Consider the following 22054-nt stretch of genomic DNA (forward strand, 5'->3'; position numbering starts at 1 on the left):
TTTCACAAAAGGTTAAATTTACATTTACATTTATTCATTTAGCAGATGCTTTTCTTCAAAGCGATGTACATCTCATGGAAAATACAATCTGTGGCATTACATTAGGAGAAAGAGAGACAGTGTTGCACATGTCTGATTCTTCTTAGTTTTTTCCACCATATGCACCAATCTTCATCGCATGAGTAGCTGCATAAAACTTTCAGAATATTGACGATTTCCGATCCCCTTCTTATTAATTTTTTTTTCTTTGAGATACATATAAAGAAATTTGTGCTGTCATAAAATCAAAGTACAGGAAACTTTTTAATTTCTACTCATTGCAGAAAGGTGAGGGATGCCACAGGAGTCGACATTAATATGCGGGTTGGAGTGCATTCTGGGAATGTTCTATGTGGTGTCATTGGTCTCCAGAAATGGCAGTATGATGTTTGGTCACATGACGTCACATTAGCCAACCACATGGAAGCTGGCGGAGTCCCTGGGTAAGTGATAGAGAGCTCAGAATGGGCAAATAAAAAATCTTAAAATGTTACCATAAACATAATAGTAAAACGCGTAACTATAAAAATTGACAGAATGCTTTTATAAAAGGGTGTTTTTGTGACTGTAAATCTGGCCCTGTAAATATTTTGCTCGGGTTTGCAGACGAGTCCATATTACATCTGTTACCCTGGAGCACCTAAACGGGGCCTACAAAGTGGAGGATGGTGATGGGCAGGAGAGAGACCCCTATCTGAAGGAACATGGTATCATCACCTACCTTGTCATAAATCCAAAGGTACGCATGATTTCAGTGCTTTAATGAGTTCTAGTCAAGGGGAATAACGAGGCTGTTCAAAACAATCTCTTCAGAATCACAGAGTGCCTTTCTATGAATTTTTTTTCGACTAAGAAAAGTATTTAATTAAGAAACTGTTCAAATTTTTCTGAATGCCTGAAGAAATAACTTGTGTCATGTTATCTTTCCTAAGATGTGTGCGATAGATGTGCGTCTATAAAGGCAGGGTAGCAAGATAACATAGTGGTTACAGCTGTTGGACTTAAGGGTTAAAAGTTTAAATCCTACCTCCTGCTGTAGTGCTCTCGAGCAAGGTATTCACCTGAATTGCTACAGTAAAAATTGCTCTGCTCTATATAAAGGTAAACCCCTGAAAGTAGCTTTACAGCATAAATCGCTTTGAAGAAAATATCAGCTAAATCTGTAAATTTGCAACTGTGCTTGTACAATTTTACGGTGAATTCAAACAAGCCTTGGCCAATCAGATGGAGATACGCTGGTATGAATGTGAAGAGCTGGATTTTGGCGATCCCTAGAAGATACATATTTCTGTAACAAAAAGCACAACTACTAGCAAAAACTGTAAACTTTGTTACATTGGATGAACGGTAATTGAAAACAAAATTCTATTATTTTTTGGGGAGGTGAGTGGGCAGAAAATTTTTTATTGCTTCTGTGGAAACACTTTTGTAGATATGGATCAGGTGACATATGGAAATGCCATATTTGAGCAGGCATTCATGCTCACTTTCATGATTTTCTGATGCAAAAGTTATTCAGAATTCTTTATTATTCATGGCATTCATAGCAACACTGTTAAATAACTGAAATATTATTTTGGCAATTGGACTGAATGTGGCTTCATTGACACAGAGCACTGCATAATGTTTCCAAAGAAATCTTCCAGCTCAAATAGAAAGGTATCTATGGGCATTCATCTGGCATAGTTTATTGATCTTTGGGGGAAAATACGGCAAAAGCAGAAGGGTAATGGCCATTTCAGATCTCCTGTGCAACATGCTTGGGTTGGAAGTCCATCCATGTCTGCCTATATTTAGAAACCATTCCCCTGAACCAATAATTTTAGACCAGCAATAGAGCAGCAGTGGAAGGCTATAAAGACTAATTAGCCCAGCATCTCTGAGTAGAGTCATCCATGCAAATTTTCCGTGAGCGATCCTGGGAGTATCAATTGCACGTAAAACATGCCAGTGTGATTTGTTGGAGCATTGCTGTTTTTCAGTTGTAGCTGCTGACATTATGAATACACTTATGCTTTAAAGCTTATGTGACAATCTTTGTATTTGATTTTTGTACAGCAACAATACTGCTAGGACTCATAATTTACAGTACCTGTCGAAAGTGTGAGTACAACTGCTGGAAACTAGTTTCTTTTTTAAAAAATGAGGCGCCATGTCTTCCCAGCTCTTCTGTAGCATTTCCCAGAGATGCAGGACACTCGTGTGTCAGTTTGCTTTCATTCTTCTGTCCAGATGGTCCCATACAGGTGTTGCCCAGGGTCACTCAAAAATTTGGCTGGTACTATGTATTTCTGTTAGATGTGATAAACCTGGTATGGTTTTTTTCTTAGTTATAGAAAGGTAAAATCTGTGTTGGGTTTTGTGCATTGTTTGTGCACTTGGAAATTGAATATAATTCCTAACAACTTGCTGTCTCATACACTACACTGTTGAAAAGTCAATCTCTGTAATGACATTAGCAAAATGAAGAAAAAATTGAATAGCTAATTGTATGTTTTGCTACTGAGCCCAGATAGAATCCTCGCAGGTGGCCTGATACAATTCCTGTATGGAATTCCAATGAACAGGCAGAGAGGAGGAGTCCACAGCATCACTACAGGCCCAGAAACACCCTGGATGGGGCCAAGATGAGGGCATCCGTAAGGATGACCCGCTACCTGGAGTCCTGGGGTGCCGCAAAGCCTTTCGCCCATCTGCACCACCGTGACAGCATGACCAACGAGAACGGCAAGATCAACACCGCTGTGAGTGTCCTCTTGTGTTTCAGTGAGGACATGTGGGTGGGGAAGGGAGTGAAAAGCAGCCATTTATTCCATTAGACCCTCATGGATACTATGGTACTGCTGCTTTGTTGCTGTTGCCTTGTCTCTTTCCATTTGCAATCAGAAAGGCTAAACTTATTGTCAGTACATTCATGAGTTTCACTGTTAATAATTTGATGGCATAAAGACAATTGTCCTTGACTGTGAAAATTAATTAATTTTCAGAATAATACATTTCTGTGTGGATGCTGCATTTATTAATCCATACAATCAAATCACAGGACGTGCCAGTGGGACAGTATCACTTTCAGAGGCGTTCGGAACGGTAGGTTACACGACTAAACATGTCTCACACGTGTTAGTAAAGCTTTTAGGATATATTCTAAATTATTTGAAACGCACATGTTAGTAAAGTAAATAGAAACAGCTATTTTGTAATACGGGTGCTTTCAGCGTAACATTTTTTTCAGTATTGATGACTGTGGAAAGACATAGAACGAGTGAAAGTGCATGCAGGGGTAGATGCAATCTGCAGCAGAAATTATGAAAGATGACATCATAAAACCATAAAACCATATTTCACTCATCCTATGAAACACTGATAGGTGTTATTGCTGTTTTAATCTCATCAGTGGAACACTGAGTCATTTCAAAGGAGGGAAGATGATCACACAAGAGACTATTCATCTGTTATAATGAGGAGAAGGAGCGTTCTTAGTTGACATGATTTGCAATTCCCATATAACATGTTCTAATCCCATCAATGGTGTCTGTAATTAATCCACTCAGCTGTCAGCCTTTTTTTCCTCATGTTCCCTTTTGCACAGAACAAAATCGCAAAAGAAGAGGTTCGAGGAAGAGCTGAATGAGAGGATGATTCGAACAATTGATGGCATAAATTCCCAAAAGTATCGTGCTATTTTTTGCTTTGCATTTCCTCTGAAAATATCGACGCTGAATAGTCTTTGCTTCAGTAGGGAAGTAATTTATAACAAGAAATAAGTGACAGTTGTAGCAAATTGCATCAGTAATATGATGATAAGGACAATATTTCATTAGAAAACATTTCTAAGCTTCTCCATTTCAAATGTCACAAACGCTTTTTCGTTTTTTCTTTCCTTCTTTCAGACAGTGGCTCAAATCTGAAGACATTCAGAGGGTATCGTTGTTTTTCCACAATAAGTCTCTAGAGAAGGAGGTAAGCGCAAAGATGCAAATTTAAAGATAAATTGCAGTTCCGAAGATTTTCCTTCTCATTGTTTCCGTTTTAGTTTTTCAAGAAGGAAATTTCTATTTTTTTCCAATGATGAGTCATATTCTTGAAATGCATGAAGACTAACTCTCTTATTAGACAATGCCTGTAATTTGAAATTACCTTTAGAAACATTTAAAGAAAAATAGCTTCGATGACACCTTTAACCTCCTTTCTTTTTCTCCACAGTACAGAGCCACAACCCTGCCAGCTTTCAAGTATTATGTTACCTGTGCATGCCTCATATTCTTCTGCATCTTCATCGTACAAATTCTAGTGTTGCCAAAGTAAGCAGCCTTTATGTCGTAGAAGACAAATTCAAACAATGATACCTTTAAGTATAAAGAGGAAAAGAATGAATTACATACATTATATCATTAAATCAATGATATACATAAGCGAAAAATCAAAAGCTATAGCTAACACAAAAGGGATAGCTTGGACTCACATGAGTTTGATTTTCCTAAACGCGCAACAAATAGTCTATCAATGCAGGACGCACAAATCCTGAAACTTTGAGCAGGAAGACATACAATGAGAATAGTTAACACTGATTATAATGAAAATGAAAACAGACAAGGATATACCACGAAATGTGTCACATCCCCAGGTAAATTAGTTCTCCGTGCTCCATGTGGCAGTAATCCTAGATAATGCCTCATAGTACCTGAGCTGCATGTTTGGCCGTATGTTTGAATCCAGCCCCGGCTGTGCAAGGTTTGCATGTCCTCTCACTGTCTGCAGTCCTAGAAAACGTGAAAGAAGGCAACGGTAAATCCCTTCTGTGTCCCTCCTCATCATGAGGGCCATGTAAACAGCTACCAATGCGTTGAATTCATCTAGACAGCACTTACCCGTACCTTCAGTTATAACCATATAATAACAGGGCTATTGCTGCATAGCTGACTTTATCCTTAAAGTGCATTTTTTTGGCGATATATGTTTAGACACACATCTCCTGTAACTGGAATTGCTGCAGAATTTCACTCCTCTAAGCTGCACTTCACAATAAAATCCGTTTATGCTATTTATGCACTGTTCCAACTATTTGTGTTCTGTGCTCTTTTTTTTTTTTGACCTGTATTTCTTGTTTGTTCCATAGGACCACAGTCCTAGGTATTTCTTTTGGAATGGCATTCCTGCTGCTCTCCATGATCTTGCTGATCTGTTTCATCAGCCATCTCCTGGTGAGTAAGGTTTTCTTACTAAAGAGTGACAGCAAACAGCACTTTGTTTGGTCGTGGAGGCGCGACACAAGTCCAGGTTCTTTTTTCTGTCTCATGTGCATGAATATACTGTATCTGCTGAGACACAATTATTTTCCATACAACAGCACAATGGGTTGCACACAGATTTATAACAGTAACAAATGACAGTATTAAATAAAAATAATCTTTTTTTACTAGTCGGTATTCAGCATTTCTCTTGCAGTTTATAACATTAGCAATATTATCTAAATTAAATGGTTGCTTGTAGTTTTTGTCTCAGAGACATTCGACAAAGGTGCTTTGTATTTTTTAAGTAATTGTACTATGCTACAAAAAACTAATCTGTCCATATTATTTGTTCCTGAATTGAATGACAGTGGCTGAATTGTAGCTATTAAACTGAACTTTATTCCATTTATTTGTCTGAAAATTGAAAATGTGGCCACAGCTGAACTCACATGCCTTTTCCCTCATTAGACTAATTTAATTTGTCCTGAATCCATTGAGTCTTTCTCTGCCTAAAATTTGTACAAATTGTTTAGTTGTTCATCTCAGGCCTGCATAAGACCAAAGCACAGAATAAGCTGACACCTAACTTTTCCTTGCACTTTGTACTGCCACATCATGGCAAAAATTACAGAACATAATCTTACAGTGTTGTAAAATAATTTAGTTTTTTTCAGCGTACTGTTTCACCTTGTGACTTCGTATTTTTAGGATGAGGCTGCAAACAGCCTTGGTTCTTTCAATAAGCACTATTTTTCCCATTTTTTATTTCTGAATCATTGACATTGGTTGGGGGGTGCGGTGGCGCAGTGGGTTGGACCGGGTCCTGCTCTCTGGTGGGTCTGGGATTCGAGTCCTGCTTGGGGTGCCTTGTGACGGACTGGCGTCCCGTCCTGGGTGTGTCCCCTCCTCCTCTGGCCTTACGCCCTGTGTTGCCGGGTTGGGCTCTGGTCCCCCCTCGACCCCGTATGGGACAAGCGGTTCAGAAATGTGACATTGGTTGATAATGGAATAACATATTTAGTCCTGCATTAATTAAAATATATTAAATTGTATGACCTGCATTTATGCGTTTGCGTTGAGTTCCTTGGTTCAAACTATTATCTAACATGACTCTATAAATTAGGCTAGAAGTAGAAATGGTGGGCCTGATTTCCCCATAATTTATCTCCACAGCAATGCAGCCAAACTGGCTCCACATCCTGGCTCTGGATCTTAAGATCTTCTGGAATCATTGCCAACAAGCCCTGGCCTCGGATCACTCTCACGATGACAGCCACAGCCATCATATTAGTAATGGCCGTGTTCAACATGGTAGGTGCAGTGAAGGCCCAGGAAGACACTGGATGTTACTCAGCTGGTATCACCAAGATAGATTTACACCTTTTTTCCTCAATTGAGTAAAATGCAAAAGGTCAAATGTACATAATTAAATGGACAGTGATGAACTGACTTGAAAAAAAATTTTGATTCTCCCTGTGTTTTTAAAGCATCACCTAAGATGATTTAACATCAGCAACTTCACAGTGTAAAACCAATTTTTTTTTTTTAATTTTGCATTCTCTTTGATGAATGAATGTATTTTTATACAATTCTTTTTATTTTAAAATTGTTTGAAGTTTCGTTTCTTTAAGAAAAAATGTTTCAGATCTTGTCCTGATGGAATATTTATTAAGTCTTGGTCTTCGTTCTAAAAAACACAAAAGTAAATTTAAAAAGCAAATCTAAACTTAGAATAGAAGGCAAAGTATACAACTTGAACAGTGCTAAATACCCATTTTATTTTCATTATTTCCAAGGTTTTTACAGTGATTGCGCTGCCTCTGTAATATGCAAGGCATTTGATTTCACTGAAAAAAAAGGTACCTTATCCTGCCCTGGTAGGGTTTGCGCCATGCAAAATTTATTGTTCAGTTTTCTGCATCTGTGGATATTATTAACCCTTATCTGGTTTCAACCACATTTCTATGTATATTATTTATTTTATTTAGGCACTGCATCTCACCTTTTTGGAAAAATATTTACACTGTGTTTAAAGCAATGTATTAAATGTCAATTAAATATATCCGATATTATATTGTCAGAGAGAGAACAAGAGAGTAATGAGATTGTCTGAGAGGTCATTATTTCTCCCTCAGGACATTTCTAGTAATCCTTCTTAGGCAGCAGCAGGTACCATAGTGATAGGCCTAGTACCTTGTGATCTGAAGTTTTCTCATTTGAATCCCATTCCTGCTTTAGTACCCTTGAACAACGTTTTAATGCTGAACTGATACAGTAAAAATACCCTGGTGTAAAAATCGATAAATCAATATAAAGTTGATTATTTGTTTTTCTATGCTGCCTGGGACACAAGGGTCAGCTACGTAAAAGAACAGCAATGGCAAGACTGTAATTCATACAGTATATACAAGCTGTAAAGATGCACTGATTTGTAAGTATTGTGTCTCAGTAATGAGAAATTCTTTGAGGCAAATCATTTCCAGAATATCAACCTTTAAGTGTCTAGCATTGTCGCTATGAACCATTTCCAAGGTGAGAAATGTTTTCTTAACGGTCCATCAGCTGTTTAGCAGCACTCGGAAAATGAGCTTTAGTTTTGCTGATTTGGGTTAGGGTTGCTGTAGAAATGGTGTTCCAAATCGATAAGGAATTACTTTCAAACATGAACAGAATTTATGTGAACAAAAATGAGAAGACATGAAAGTGCCCCTGACATATTATTGAGATTCTGCTGGCGATGCGTTTAACTAGTGGTCAGCAAAGATGTTCAGGTTGAATCCTTGCTGAAAGTTCTCATGATTTTGACAAAAGACAGTATTATTTCCGGCTGTGGTCAGAAAAAAGAGCGACCCGTTTGATTTTGTATCAGCAATTCCTGTCCTCAAACCTTTAGCCTCTGGGGAACAAGATAACGATCAGAGCAGCGAGCTCCGGGTCCAGACCTGGACACAAATCGATTTAAGAGATTCTGATCTTGTTTTCTCTTCATGTTGTCGCTCATATCCATTGAATTGAAATAAGTCCCCGCCTTATTGGGTGGAATTTCCGTTCTTGATGTGACGCTAAAGGCCATGGGCTCTACTGAATTGGTTATCTTTGCCTTTCGGTTGCATGGAATATATGAGAAACTTAAATGTCAGGCCATTAGACATAAATATCCATTAATATGTCTTTCATAGATGTTTTGTTGTTATATAAATATAATTATGGTGGAATAACACGATGTTCTATAAAACAAATACACAGCACTGGGCACATTAGTTTTTATGTCCAAAGCACCATTACCAGTATCGTTCTGTTGTGGTGTTGTGTGCTTGATTTCCCACAGTGCAATCCTAATTTCTTTTTTTCTTTCATTTCAGTTCTTCTTAGACGACGGTATGACCTCTTCAGTTCCAGTCCATAATACATCGAATGAGACTTTATACTCTAATGGACAACATAGGCACATAATGGAGAAGAACAATTTCTACCTTCCCGTAAGCAAATCAAAGCATTTTGTTGATTTTGCTATAATTTGTCATGATTTTAATAATATTAAAGCCTTAAATGTAACTGCAGATCGCTGGTTAAGAGAAACATTTTTACTTTTATGAAAATGTTTTATTTACTGTTATTTTAATGTATGAATTCAGTGATACTAGTCTGTTCCTTTTTTGTTTGCAACTGTATCATTTTACGAAACACCCTGAAATATTTGACAGTGCTGAAAATTTTTGAGCAATGTTCAGTTGTCTTAAAAAAGTCAGGCATATGTATTTATATTTCTCTTACAAGCACAGCCATGAGAAGTATCAAAAATAGTCCGATCTCCTAGTCCTGAGCGTTGTCTACCCCCCAAACAATGTGCTCACTTAACAACATGACAGTTTTTGCACATGGGTCCCACTGGCAGATGTGCTAGTAAGCTGCCAAGTCAATTTCGCACGCAGCTTTCCGTGAGCAAAGGAAAAGTGCAAGCCGTCGAGGTGTCACTTCTGCAGATCAGACCGGGTGCGGGCAAACAGGTCACGCCCCTTTCCATCCTGTAGGATCCCCCCCCCCCAGCTCCCAGCTATTTGTCTTCGGCAGTTGATATTGCACTTAACCTCACAGAGACTCCATGTGCAGAAAGCTTAATGTTGCTCTTCAGATTTAAGTCATAATGAGATTTGAAAGCATCCTAAATCTAATTAATCAGCTCAGTGCTTTGGTAAGTCTAGTGAGGATTTAATTTGAATCAATCAGCTCACCAGGCGATTTGACTGATGAATAGTCATTAATTTCTTTGTCAACGGCTCCTGGTTCTGGATGTCCTGTGCTCTGTTGATACCAGAGCTACAGGGGGACACCAAGCTGTTCGGGCTTTGGATAATTTGGATGATATTATTCCGCACAAATTACACTGAGGTTACAAACATGGCCGTTCCTTTTCTTTCGTGGCACGACCAAGAGACAAGCAAACGCAACAGGAATTGACTTTCTGTCCTTTTCGCTGTGGGCCAGGTCTTCTCATACAGGGTTTCCAGGTGTGGCAAAAAAAAAGCCTGTTTTGTGTCAGTATTTTATCTACAGCTGTATTCTGGGCCTGATCTCCTGCTCGGTGTTCCTGAGGATCCACTATGAGATTAAGATGGTGATCATGCTAACGGCACTGGTGGTCTATAACGTCATCATCCTCCAGACTCATGCGCCGCTGCTGGACGAATACAGCAAGTTCCTCTACAAAGCAGAGATTCTAGATCGGTGAGATGTGACAAAGCAATGCTTTTCTTACACAGTCAACAAAGATTTTTTCAGGGGCAAAACAAGATAACAGTCCGAGTAGAGTCACGTAATATGTCTCCCGAACTCTTCCGCAGCAGTTTCAGGTGCACTTGTAGCACTTGTAGGGCACTTATGTGTTGCTCTGCTTTAGTTTGCCTTATAGAAATATTTTTCAGGTTGCCCACACGTACTCACGCTTTTCACTCAAAATATACATGCAAATTAATGTAAAAAATAAAGGAATATCCCGAGTAGTCAACATTTCTTATCACTTTTTTCCTACAAACGCGTTCACATGAGAAGGCATTTTTTTATTATTGAAAACTCAGCCCACGTGTTTCTGCATAAATGTTTTTGATCTCAACGGCACAGATTCTATTAATAGCCCCCCCCCCCCCCCCCCCCCCTCCCATGGCAGTATAATAATTTATGAGTGTGTTTAAATGTTTTGGGTTCTAGGCTCGGCCCTTTCCAGCCAGTCACAGTGGCCCTGTAGGTGTGCACTGCCAGAACATGTTTTTCCTGAGGCACCTGCTGTGTTTGTTCAGCCTCTGAATTTATTGCTTTTGGTATTAAAATGTATTTAGGCCACCAGGTATCATAATGGTTAAGGACAAAGCCTTGTACTCTGGAAGGGGCCCTCTACTTGTACCCTTGGTCAAGGTTGTTGACCTGAATTACTACAGCAAAATATCTACCTTTATACATGGAAAAAAGTGCAAATCCTTGTGGATTATGGTGCCAGAAGCAGATTTCCACTAGTCCTCCAGGTGTCTAGATAAACATGCTCTGCCCTACTCATAAAATTTAGCCATTTTGTGTTAATATTATGGTGTGCAATATGGTTCTTTCTTCAAAATCTGAAAATTCTGCCACCTGACAGGGAAAAATCACTGCACCAGCTGAAAGAAATTTTGAAAGCTATGTAGCAGGAATTATAGCAATTTTGTGATATGATACAAAGATTACTTTTACTAGACTATTTCATTATCTTTTATTATCTATTACGTATTTAACAAAAAGAAGGGCTTCCGGAGGGTCTTTCATCTCCATTTACCTCCGTTTCAAAATATCAGCTATCAGTGTAAATATATGCAGAAGGTTGGAAAATACTTTTATATGAACTGTGACTTTTTTGGAATAATACCGCAGGGGGTGAATTCAGTTCTTCAGGCCTGAAATTATACAAATGTTGTGCAACTCTAGGTCTGTCCTCACAAAGTAAATGGGTAACTGACAGCTAGAGCACCATTGGTTTCTTAAGATAAAAATTCTTGAAAATCCTTCACATTATTCTTTCTCTTTTTTTTCCAGCCCAGGAGTTTTGAAAGACTTGAAGACAATGGGGTCCATTTCACTTTTTATATTCTTCATCACTCTCCTGGTTTTGGCACGACAGGTAAGATGTCATTTTTTCTGTTGAGATTTGTTTTGACATTACGCTACAGTGATTACATCATGCAGCATACAGTTGGTCCCCAAATTACACACTTTCAAGTAACATACTTTATTTACAGAGTCTGTAGACTGGCACACCAATTGAAATTTTCATCAGTTTGTCATCTGATGCACCAGGCCAATAAGTGCTGAAGGTGGAAAATAGAAGGTGATCATAGTGTAGATGACCCTCTGCCTTCCACATCTACCGGTTTTGGTTGTCAGTGAAGTGTTGCTTCGCCATCAAATGGAATGCATTTCCATTTAATACCTCTGGCTCTGAGTTGCTGCTTATGCACAGTTGTTTTCTATGATTCAATAACATACAACTTACCCAGTCCTATTGCTCAGTTTTGTTAATCGCTTGTCTGGATCATGGTGGTGGTGGTGGTCCAGCACCTATCCCAGAATCATTGTGTGCAGGTTTCATGGGGAACACCCCGTACAGGATGTCAGTCCAATATGCAAAACTGTTTTAATATTTCGTATGATCAAATTTTATTTTTTATGATGCTTGTATCAACGCATTTTATGTAATGTGTGAGGTAAAAGAAGGTTTCAAGAAACCAAAAAGGAGTACCAAAACTTTTCTTAGCTCTGAGCCACAGTTATTTATTGGACTTTCTTATTTACACAGTGTCGTAAATACTCCTGCCAGGGCACATGCACGAGACATCCTAGCTTATCAGAACAAACCGGTTTGTCCTGATGCTGTCTACAGTCCACTCAGTGAGGGGTGGGGGGGCATAAAAAGGAAGAGAAAAACAGCCCATTGAGCTGCTCTGTTCCCATCTGAAAAACATTGGCTGTTGCTTCCCACCCTGCTGAGCTGTTGCTGATGCAAACATTTATACTGCATGTATTAATTTAGAAACACTTTCCCAAAGCAACAAAAATCACAAAAGTACATTTTGTAATATATGGAGACATAAAGATCCAGTCAAGAGACTCTGGAAATATTCTCACTTAGCCCACTACCGCAGTTTTCTCAAGCACGCATTACAGTAGCTACATTAGAGTAGCTGCATAAACAATTGATGACAGGCCCCTGCCTTGTTCTGTGTCGCAGTCGACTAATGATTTTTTGAGTAACGAACCAACTTCTGGCTCCAGTTAAGCTCATAAACTGGGGACCAACTGAAAAATGTTTTCTTGAAGGATAATGTTTGCAGTCAATTCCCAGTTTTATACAGAGGGAGGAAAAATCATATAGCAAATAGTCTAAATGAAAAATTCAGTTATTATTAAGTGACATTAATTTACCAAGGAAATGTGCTTTAATATGTGCTGTTGAAAAATTATACAATTCACCTTAAGAATTTGAAATTTTACATTATCTAGACAATTTTTGTGACCATCTTTAGGGTCATCCTTTTTGCAATTTAAACACCAATACAAAAAATCTGACTGGTCTTCTATCATTGAGAAAGAACAGAACATAATAGAATAGAATAGACTAGAATAGAACAGAATACAATAGAATAGAATAGAATAGAATATATTCTTGAGGGCCTACAATTATGGATACAATAGTGTACAACTTATTACAGTTTTAGTGCAAGCGACTGCAGTAAAATTGTATAACCTTTTCACGTTCTACTGGCTAGAATTTTTAGCACATTTAAATGTCTCATCAAAATCTTCCTGTTGTTGGATGGCATGTCGTCTCTTCTGTTTTCAAGCAAGCATAGTAGCATCAGTAAAAAACAGCTGTTTTCATATATCTAACAGATTTGACAAGTTACTGTTATACTGGTAGGTGGATAATGCAGTTGTTATAAGGCAGGGCATTATTGGTCTTTATTGAATTTTCCATCTGGTGACAACGATTTAATACCTTTTAAACAAATATTCACTGATGTTGCAGGGCTGAACATGTCTTCCAATTTGCCTCTTTGCATGCATCAGATTTTTTTGGTGTTGCAGCTACTTCTTCTGCTCCTAGGTGCTACTCTCATCTTTTGTGACAGTGGATCTGCAAGTAATTCTGAGTAAACATCATAGCTGTAGCTAATTTCACAGCTAATGTTACAGATCAACTTTACAGTGTGTGCAGTGTCTCACGGTGTAATATCTTGTAAACGTATCCGCCTGAGGACAAGCAAAACATCTCCTCTGTACGGTGCATTACCATTGCAACATGCACAGTGTCTGAGATATTTTTAAAAATATTTGTCCTCTACAGTGGACAAAAATGAATGGTTGGATCATAAGAGGATATTATAATTGAAATCGTTCATTCGGGTCAGTCAAACTAGCAACGCAACAATATATAAATGCATTATAGAAGGGGTACAGCATCACGTTGTCACTTGCTGAATTTCTACAGTCTGACAAGTATTTTCTTTTACTCTGACATGTTCTCAAATGGGTCAGAAATTGTACACATTATAGTGCTTACCACTCTAGCCTGCTCACAGTAATTATGTCACCATTAAACTGTGCCCAGAATGTGGTCCTCAGAGATCCAGGTCCCATTTAGCAGTTCCACATTGGGGAACCCCGGAGAGGCCTGTTCCTTTCCATCCTTTTTTTGCCACAGGCTCCGTCGCTAAAAAGGGCAATGCTCTTTTGGGCCAGCTTGGAATATGTATCCAGGTTGACACATAACCAAAATATTCCCTCTTCCTGTAACCTATTTTCCAAGACAGCAGCAGGCAGTTGAGTTCAGGGCTATGCCAGATACAGCTCAAGCTCTGGACTGGCAGATATGTACATTCCTATACTTTCAGTATTTATAAATCTGACCTGTGGTCTATAGCTAGATGTCAGAGAGAGATGCCAGTGCATATGTCACATATGAGACAGTTCCTGCCTTCCACACAGAGCTTTCTGTCCAGACTCTGAAGAAAGGCAAGACAAATGATAAGGTAATTCTTTTCATTTGGACACTATAGTGAAAAAAATGTAATTAGTACATGATTCTTAAGAATGCGTTATTAAGCATATGATGCTCTGATCTGATTCCATTTCTCCAATGGGATTTTCACGTGGATCTTCAACACTGTATAACTGAATTGACTGGCATTGCCTGCTGGCTATCAAGAAGCTGTATTCTTCTCTCACACAATCAGCTTCCTCTGTCCCTGTTAGAAGAACCTGAAGGTTATAAAGAAACAGGATATCTGTGTGTTTCGGTGCATAGAAGGTGACAGGGATGAACAAGACCAGATGCGAGCATATTCCAGTAAATAGGAATGAGTCAGTTTAGGCAAGGAAATCACATTTTTTTGTTGCGTGCATATTTTCCCTCCTCTACATCTGTGTTAGTCTAGTTCAGATTGCTGTTTCAATTTAATGTGCTAGTATGGTATGCCAAAGGTTCAAATCTGAAATTTAAAGCCATCAGATCTTTAGAAAAAATAATAAAAAATAAATGAAAAAAAAAATAATTCTTGTTATTTTCATTTATTTTTTGTGAACTCCATTCTCATATTTGTTTCCCTGCAAAATAAACACTGAAACGATTAGAGGCTGACAAAAGAATGACATTTATACATTAATTCTGTATTAAATCCAAATGAATAAGATACTTTTTTAGCAGTCTGATCTTCCATAAACCTTAAGAGGAGCAATGGCCAGTGAATACTGTCCAACTGTAACACTGATTACAAGAACCAGAGTCTTTAAGAAGATTTCATCAGCTATAATAGTTCTGATTAAGCTGTGTTGGACTTGAGGCTCACATGGAATGCTGGCCAACAGGGAGCTGTACTTACCTACTATATAGTATTCATGATCTGCCACAGGATAGCAATCACACTGATGCCCGTACTGAGGAAATTTAATTAACTATTAATGGGAATTGAGAGTGGAGTGGTGCTTTCCAGAGCCCAAGACAGAGTAATTAGCTAAAATAGTTCTGTTTCCATTATTATCTATTACTATCCAGTTTTTGATTATAAACCAGCTTGAAGTTCATGTATTAGTTTGAAGCAAATTTCTACTGTCCGGTCATAAGATATAAAGCATCATATTCTCAGAGTTAAAAATTCTATTGCAGGACATTTGCCCGAAACAGAAACCATGCAGGCATAAAATACTCTCTCTTTGGCTCTGGTTTGTTCTTTTTTGTCACTTCAGAAAACAAAGTGATCGGATCTCTACAGTCCCTTTACCTCTGTGTCCTCTTGTAACAGAATGAATATTACTGTAGGTTAGACTTCCTGTGGAAGAACAAATTCAAGAAGGAATGCGAGGAGATCGAGACCATGGAGAACCTCAACCGGGTGCTCCTGGAGAACGTTCTGCCCGCCCACGTGGCAGAGCACTTCCTGGCCCGCAACTGGAAGAATGAGGTGAGGGATGTGGACCGCAGTATCCAACAGTACACCGACCATTTAAAATTTTCAAGAAATAAAAAAAAAAGTTTTTCTGTACACCTAAAAAACGGTTTCATAAACACTTGTGGAAAATGAAAGTTAAATCCTTCCTGTCCTTTGAGGGTTTTTTCCTGTCTGTTTAGCTAAACAAACTCTTTGCTTGTACATTAGTTCCACCAAACTGGCAATAACCATAAAAGCATTCCCAATTATTTTACTGCCTGCAGTAGTTAGTAAAACCATTTTCTGTGTCTGCATTTATTTAGATATTTGTTGGTCCTGGCGCTGTATAATATAGCAGTTGAATCTATTCTGAATGCAAAAAGTGTATATTTAGAATATGAGGTAGTTCATTATGAATGTGAATTAGCATGAATAATGGTGCTGTATAAATAGAAGTATTAATCAGGTTTTTTAATTTCAGGCAGGCGGTACGGTATAGAAAGCGGTTCTTCACCGAGGAGTTTTACTTCATGCTAGTTGTTAACTTTCACCTGGTTTTCTGCATATTGTCGTTTACATTGTGTGTGTTTTTTGTGCGAGAGCGCACAACAAATTCATAACCTGTATCATATGTTTGCAAACTGTGAACCTTGATTGTTTGAAAGATTTAATGTCTGATTTTCAGGATCTGTACCACCAGTCCTACGACCTGGTCTGCGTCATGTTTGCCTCCATTCCAGACTTCAAAGAGTTCTACACAGAATCTGACGTGAATAAAGAAGGCTTGGAATGCCTCCGACTGCTCAACGAGATTATTGCCGATTTTGATGAGGTGTTTCGTTCTTTTTCTATTTTTTTGTTTGATTCTACGTCAGTGAGTAATTTGGTGGATATAAAACTGCTAGAAAATCTGAATTATGCAATTCCATGTGTTGGAATAAAGTTTCCATAAACTGTTTCGGTTAGTAATGCTGACATTCTATGGACTGCAAAATATAATATATAAGGATGGAATGTAGTTTGCCTGTGTGGCACAAGAGCAGAGTGTCAATAACCTCAAGTTTTACTAAGAGCAAGAAAAACCAGCTCATGGTTTACTGGCTCTCTGACAGCTGCTCTCCAAGCCAAAATTCAGTGGTGTGGAGAAGATCAAAACCATAGGAAGCACCTATATGGCCGCCACAGGACTGAATGCAACACCTGGGCCAGAATACATACAGGTAATCTTATCAGTTCACAAGTAAATCCTTGGTATTAGTGCCAGCATTAGAATCGCGGTAAAAGCTCTCCACTGTATTTGGAGATGCTGGGCTTTAGGACGTAAGCAAACATGAGAAGCTGCCCTTTTCTCCTGTTCAAGTGACTGAACGTACTTCTTTGTTTAACCTTCAAGCTCAATGGATGCTATATTTAAAACTACTGCTATTTTGTCTAATTTGTTAATTTCCACTGGGAATGATACATGCATAATATAGAATGTCATTTCAGGAAAAAATTCCCTTTACTTTAGATCTGTTGAGTTTATTTTTTTTTAGTTCAATCCACACTCACTTTTACATATTAGCGTAACAAATATTTTTTGTCTAACAAAACTACTGAAGGCTCTGTTACAGTTCCACTGAGTTATGAGAAAACAATCTGACATAGTCAGCATACCCTTGTTGCTCATTCTTCTGATGTGTAAGTGCCCTGTGGCTATCTTTTTTGAACTCCGTAATTCCTGAATAGTTAATTGCCTTCTACCCTCATTCACCTGCTCTGATTGCCGATTCGGTTGTATTTCTGCAGGAGTCTACCTTATTCCTCTTTCACATCTTTTTCACAATGCCTGCTTACACAGATCTGCCATAGCACAGAACACGTTGAGCTCACGATTTTCCTTTTATGCTAAGCATCCACAGTATAAATTATATTTAATATTTTGTGTTTGTGTTTAAAGACCTGCATGAATTCTTCACGGTTTCAACGTAAATGGCAGTAATAACTGCTGATTAGGCCGACATCCTCAAATATCTGTCCAGATCGAATTGGTTCAAAAGGACATTCCAGTTACAAATGGACTTCCTGTGAGGGTCATGTGGTCACTGTATTCTTTCACTCTGTCATACCCTCTTAGCCTCACGTCCTCTCCTCTGTAACTGCATCAGGGGCAGGCCATGAACTTGCTCAGTGGCAAGAATGATAGTGTCACAGATGTAGTGTCACTGATTGCATGCATGATAAATGTGTGTACTGTGTGCTTGTGCTCCGTATGGGTGATGTTGGTCTTTTTATAGTACATCAGTCAACAATGCACCTAGTGAGTTTCCAACTCAAACAAGATCCTTTATCATCATTTAGAGAGATGGTTATATTGTAGAACCAATTACATGTAAAAAAATGGATATGCAATTTAGATGGAAAATTCAATATTAATTCTTATCAATTAGTTGCTTTACTGATGCTTCCATTCCAACTGGCTTAATATTTGCCCTATTTATACAGTTGAATAGATTTAGTGGAGAAATTTAGGGTAAGTGCCTTGATCAAGAGTACTATAATATCAGAGGTGCTTGAAACTACAACCTTCAAGTCACAAGTCCATATACATAAATAATACCTTACTGACAGCTTAGAAAAATAGCACTCTTTAAAGTATATGTAAAGTAAAACCTGGTGAAATTATTTAGAAGCTGAGTATGAAAAAACTTTGACTAGATTTCAAAATGTCGTTCGGTGGTCATAAGTATAGACAGTCAGAGCGAGACTGCAGGAAATGGCTTGATCTGCAGCAAATTACAAGCCCGCATAGCTCAATGGATTGATTTAGCAAAACCAGAGTTGGAACTCTATAATCAACAAGCAAACACTCTCAAAATAGAGGGGTAAAGGTCCTCAGGAGGTAATAGATTTATACATTCATTAGCATGTAAATGACATACTTTTTAGTCACACCACAGTCTATAAATATGAAGAATGAATTAGGAATGCACATGAATATGCCATCATTTATGAAACCTTAGTTAAGAGGAAGAGGTGGGGAAGGTCAGCAGCTGTAGATGACTAATTTTGTGAGTATGAAAAAAATTGTAATGCCAACCGAAGTTGGAGGCATGGTAATGGGAAGAGACATTTAGAGTGTTTAAACAGAGTTGTTTACAGGTGCAGTGTATTAGATATCCGTAATTTTACTCCTTCAAAATGTGCTGTTTATGTAGTCTGTATTACATGTATTAATTTAACTAACACGTTTTTACAAAACGACTTTCAATGTTTAAGCTACTTACTATTATTTACCCATTTATACAGCTGGGTAATTTTCTAGAGCAATTTTAGGTAAGTGAACTACTAGAGCTGGAGGTGAGATTCAAACCTATGACTTTTGGGTGTAAAGGAGAAACTCACCACTGTCCGCTACCAGCTGTATCACACTGTTTAAACTGTTTATAAGCATTATATAATGAAATGTGCTAAGTACATTCTTCAACAGCATATTGCTCTGTCCATTTTATTTAAAAATTCTCTGATAAAATATTATGTTAAGGTTAAATGGTTATTCTGAATAGACAAGCCACATTGTGGTTTTCATGACAATGTTCACTTTTCATTTTCGTTATCAGGAACACGACAGGCAATATATGCATATTGGCACGATGGTAGAGTTTGCGTTCGCTCTGATGGGAAAGCTGGATGTCATTAATAAACACTCCTTCAATGATTTCAAGCTTCGAGTGGGTGAGTATATTCTCAGAGGACGTTTTGTTTCCATTCCTAAGTTGAAGCAGCTGAAGCATTTCTATCCCACCCCCCTCCATTAAGTAATCACTGTGCAGTAAAACTTTGAAATAAAATGGAATATAAAGTGTCAAAATAATAATCTTTTGTTTATGAATTTTCCGATGATCGTGTCAGAATTGCAGAAATCGCATCTATTCGCTTTTGAACAGCATTAAACTGCCATTGGCGCTGATGTAGTGCTGAAGGCACAGACCATTTGTTTTGATGTATTGAGTTTCTGAATTCAACTGGAGTGGGAACACAGAGGATTTAGTGTTGTGTAGACCAAAAGACCACAAACAGAATGAGCACAAAGTAAAACACAGAATAGAAGTATAATTAACTGAAATTAAAAATAAATAGCGTTAATACAATACTACCATTTAAAGGTGTACATCGTGTTGGCTAAGAGCATGTAAAGTCTATATAGTTGTTCTGAGTTTTCGTAGAACCGTTGCTATTAACAGAACCATGGTAAATGTACATTTAAATTTGCTGAAAATAGAATTACTTCCGGTGATATTTGTCTGATTTTTGCGAGAAATTTTTACTTATATTTAAACATATTTTCTATCCATGCATCTATCTTCATTAACCACATGTCCTGGTCAGGGTCAGGGGGGTTCCAGAATCTGTCCTGGAATCCCTGGGCACAAGGCATTGGGAGTGCTGCTTTACTGCTATTTTTATAGAAAATAAATATTTATAACTGTATTGAATAAGTGACACATCTATGACAAGAAAACAAATTTACACATATGAAGTGTTACATATAGTTATGTTCTGAGAAAGTACTATGGGTTTACAATGGGTAAAACCTTCCATGTGCAGCATCATGGTTGTAATATTGTATACACACACTTAAGGTGCTAAAATAAAAACAAGAAAATCCCATGCAGTGATCTTGTCCTGATGCAAGTGAGAGTGGTGAAGTGCTAGGGGTATTCCAACAGACTTGATAATTCTTTTGAAATTAAATAGAAATGCAAATAAATATGGAAGCAAAATTAAAAAATAAATAAATAAATAAATAAATAAATAACGATACATATATGGTCTTCTTCCTGTCCGGGACTCATCAGTTAAATTAAAGTTAAAAATTAAGATTTATATGTGGGTGAACTGCAATGGCCCAAAGTAAATAAAAAAACTAACAACTGCTCACAAAAGTAGTGTAAAAAGTAAAGTGAAGTACTCCAGATTGTATTTCATGTTCTGCTGGCATTTGTTCAAGACATACTTTGTTATCTCAGCTGTGAGAATGCAATGATCCAAAACTTTGTTCATTTTTCTATTCGGTTATCACAAGATATCAGTGCAAAGCCGGTTCTTTGTTTGATCATGATAAAGCTATCGCACCAAAAAATGTCTCACACGACAGAAAATGACAATATCAGATTTGGAGGTGACACCATAACGCCACTGTGTCCCCTCTGCTATCAGGCATCAATCATGGACCAGTGATCGCTGGTGTGATCGGAGCCCAGAAGCCCCAGTATGACATTTGGGGAAACACAGTGAATGTGGCCAGCAGAATGGACAGCACCGGAGTACTGGGCAAAATACAGGTAGCCTTGTCTCCTTCGTATTTTTCCAGAACGCACTGTGCGGTTTCCTCCATCTGTTTTTGCTTTGGCCTTTTATGAGCTAAAATATGTTTTGATTCTGAGTTTCTGAACCCTCTCTGGAGATCTTACAGACAGTTTAGTGTTAAGGCTGCTGCTTTTACCTACTTTGTACATTCAGCAGTGCCGTGTGTAACTGGGAAAGGGTACTGTGATTTGAATCCCTCCACGGTAGAAAACACAAAAGAAAAAATGAGGAGATGGGTGTGGGGGGTGGATGTGACAGCGTACTGAAAGAGGTAAGACGGGGCTTGGAGCAGTCATCAGTGTCTCTTTACTGGCTCTCTTTCTGTCTCAAGGTCACGGAGGAGACAAGTCGAATCCTGCTGACCCTGGGGTACATGTGCTCCTGCAGAGGGATCATCAACGTGAAGGGAAAAGGAGAGCTGAAGACCTACTTTGTCCATACAGAGATGACAAGGTCTCTGTCACAAGGGAATGTAATGCCTTGAAACACAGTTAAAAGAGAGACTGAAACAAGCCTGACTGAAGCCTGGGTACAGACAGCAACCAGAAACTATAGGCATCTGTACATATTTACACCTCATCCTTAGATGCACGAATCTTGGATGTAATTTACTTGTGGTACCGTTTCTGCAGTATCTCATAGGCTGGGTTTTGTGTGGGGTACAGTACGTACAAGGTCACTGACATTTTGTAAGAAAAAAGAAAAAACTAAACAAAAGTGTTTTGATGTCTCAATGTCTTTGTTTTGTAAAACATGTTCATTAAAAGTTTGTATGCAATTCATCTGTTTCCCTCTTTATTTGTGTGCAGAAAGAATTTAGAAATGCTCTAGAAATGAAGCACTATATTTGTAACAATGAACACAGAACATTTATTCCTAAAAATAGAAAAAAAAAAAATAAAGGATATTCTGTTCTTAGTTCCTGTTTGAAATGATCACCAATTCAAATGAACAAGGCTGTTTTAATATTGCCTTAAAGAGCAAGCT

General features: G+C 38.1%; 1 protein-coding gene across 1 annotated transcript in view; it reads left to right on the forward strand.

Moving 5' to 3' along the window:
• Positions 1–21832, forward strand: part of adcy2a (adenylate cyclase 2a) — a 66529-nt gene extending 44697 nt beyond the window's left edge. Inside the window, exons 8-25 of the mRNA XM_029260015.1 lie at positions 324–482; positions 646–778; positions 2607–2783; positions 3083–3126; positions 3629–3709; positions 3930–3999; positions 4243–4340; positions 5156–5240; positions 6444–6581; positions 8633–8749; positions 9811–9995; positions 11331–11415; positions 15593–15751; positions 16404–16550; positions 16831–16938; positions 19318–19432; positions 20918–21042; positions 21399–21832. Coding sequence (XP_029115848.1) covers positions 324–482; positions 646–778; positions 2607–2783; positions 3083–3126; positions 3629–3709; positions 3930–3999; positions 4243–4340; positions 5156–5240; positions 6444–6581; positions 8633–8749; positions 9811–9995; positions 11331–11415; positions 15593–15751; positions 16404–16550; positions 16831–16938; positions 19318–19432; positions 20918–21042; positions 21399–21551 — 2179 coding nt within the window. The 3' untranslated portion in view covers positions 21552–21832. The remainder of the gene's footprint in view (positions 1–323; positions 483–645; positions 779–2606; positions 2784–3082; positions 3127–3628; positions 3710–3929; positions 4000–4242; positions 4341–5155; positions 5241–6443; positions 6582–8632; positions 8750–9810; positions 9996–11330; positions 11416–15592; positions 15752–16403; positions 16551–16830; positions 16939–19317; positions 19433–20917; positions 21043–21398) is intronic.
• Positions 21833–22054: the final 222 nt, after the last annotated feature.

This window comes from Scleropages formosus, chromosome 18 (assembly GCF_900964775.1).
Source record: "Scleropages formosus chromosome 18, fSclFor1.1, whole genome shotgun sequence".
Lineage (NCBI taxonomy): Eukaryota > Metazoa > Chordata > Actinopteri > Osteoglossiformes > Osteoglossidae > Scleropages > Scleropages formosus.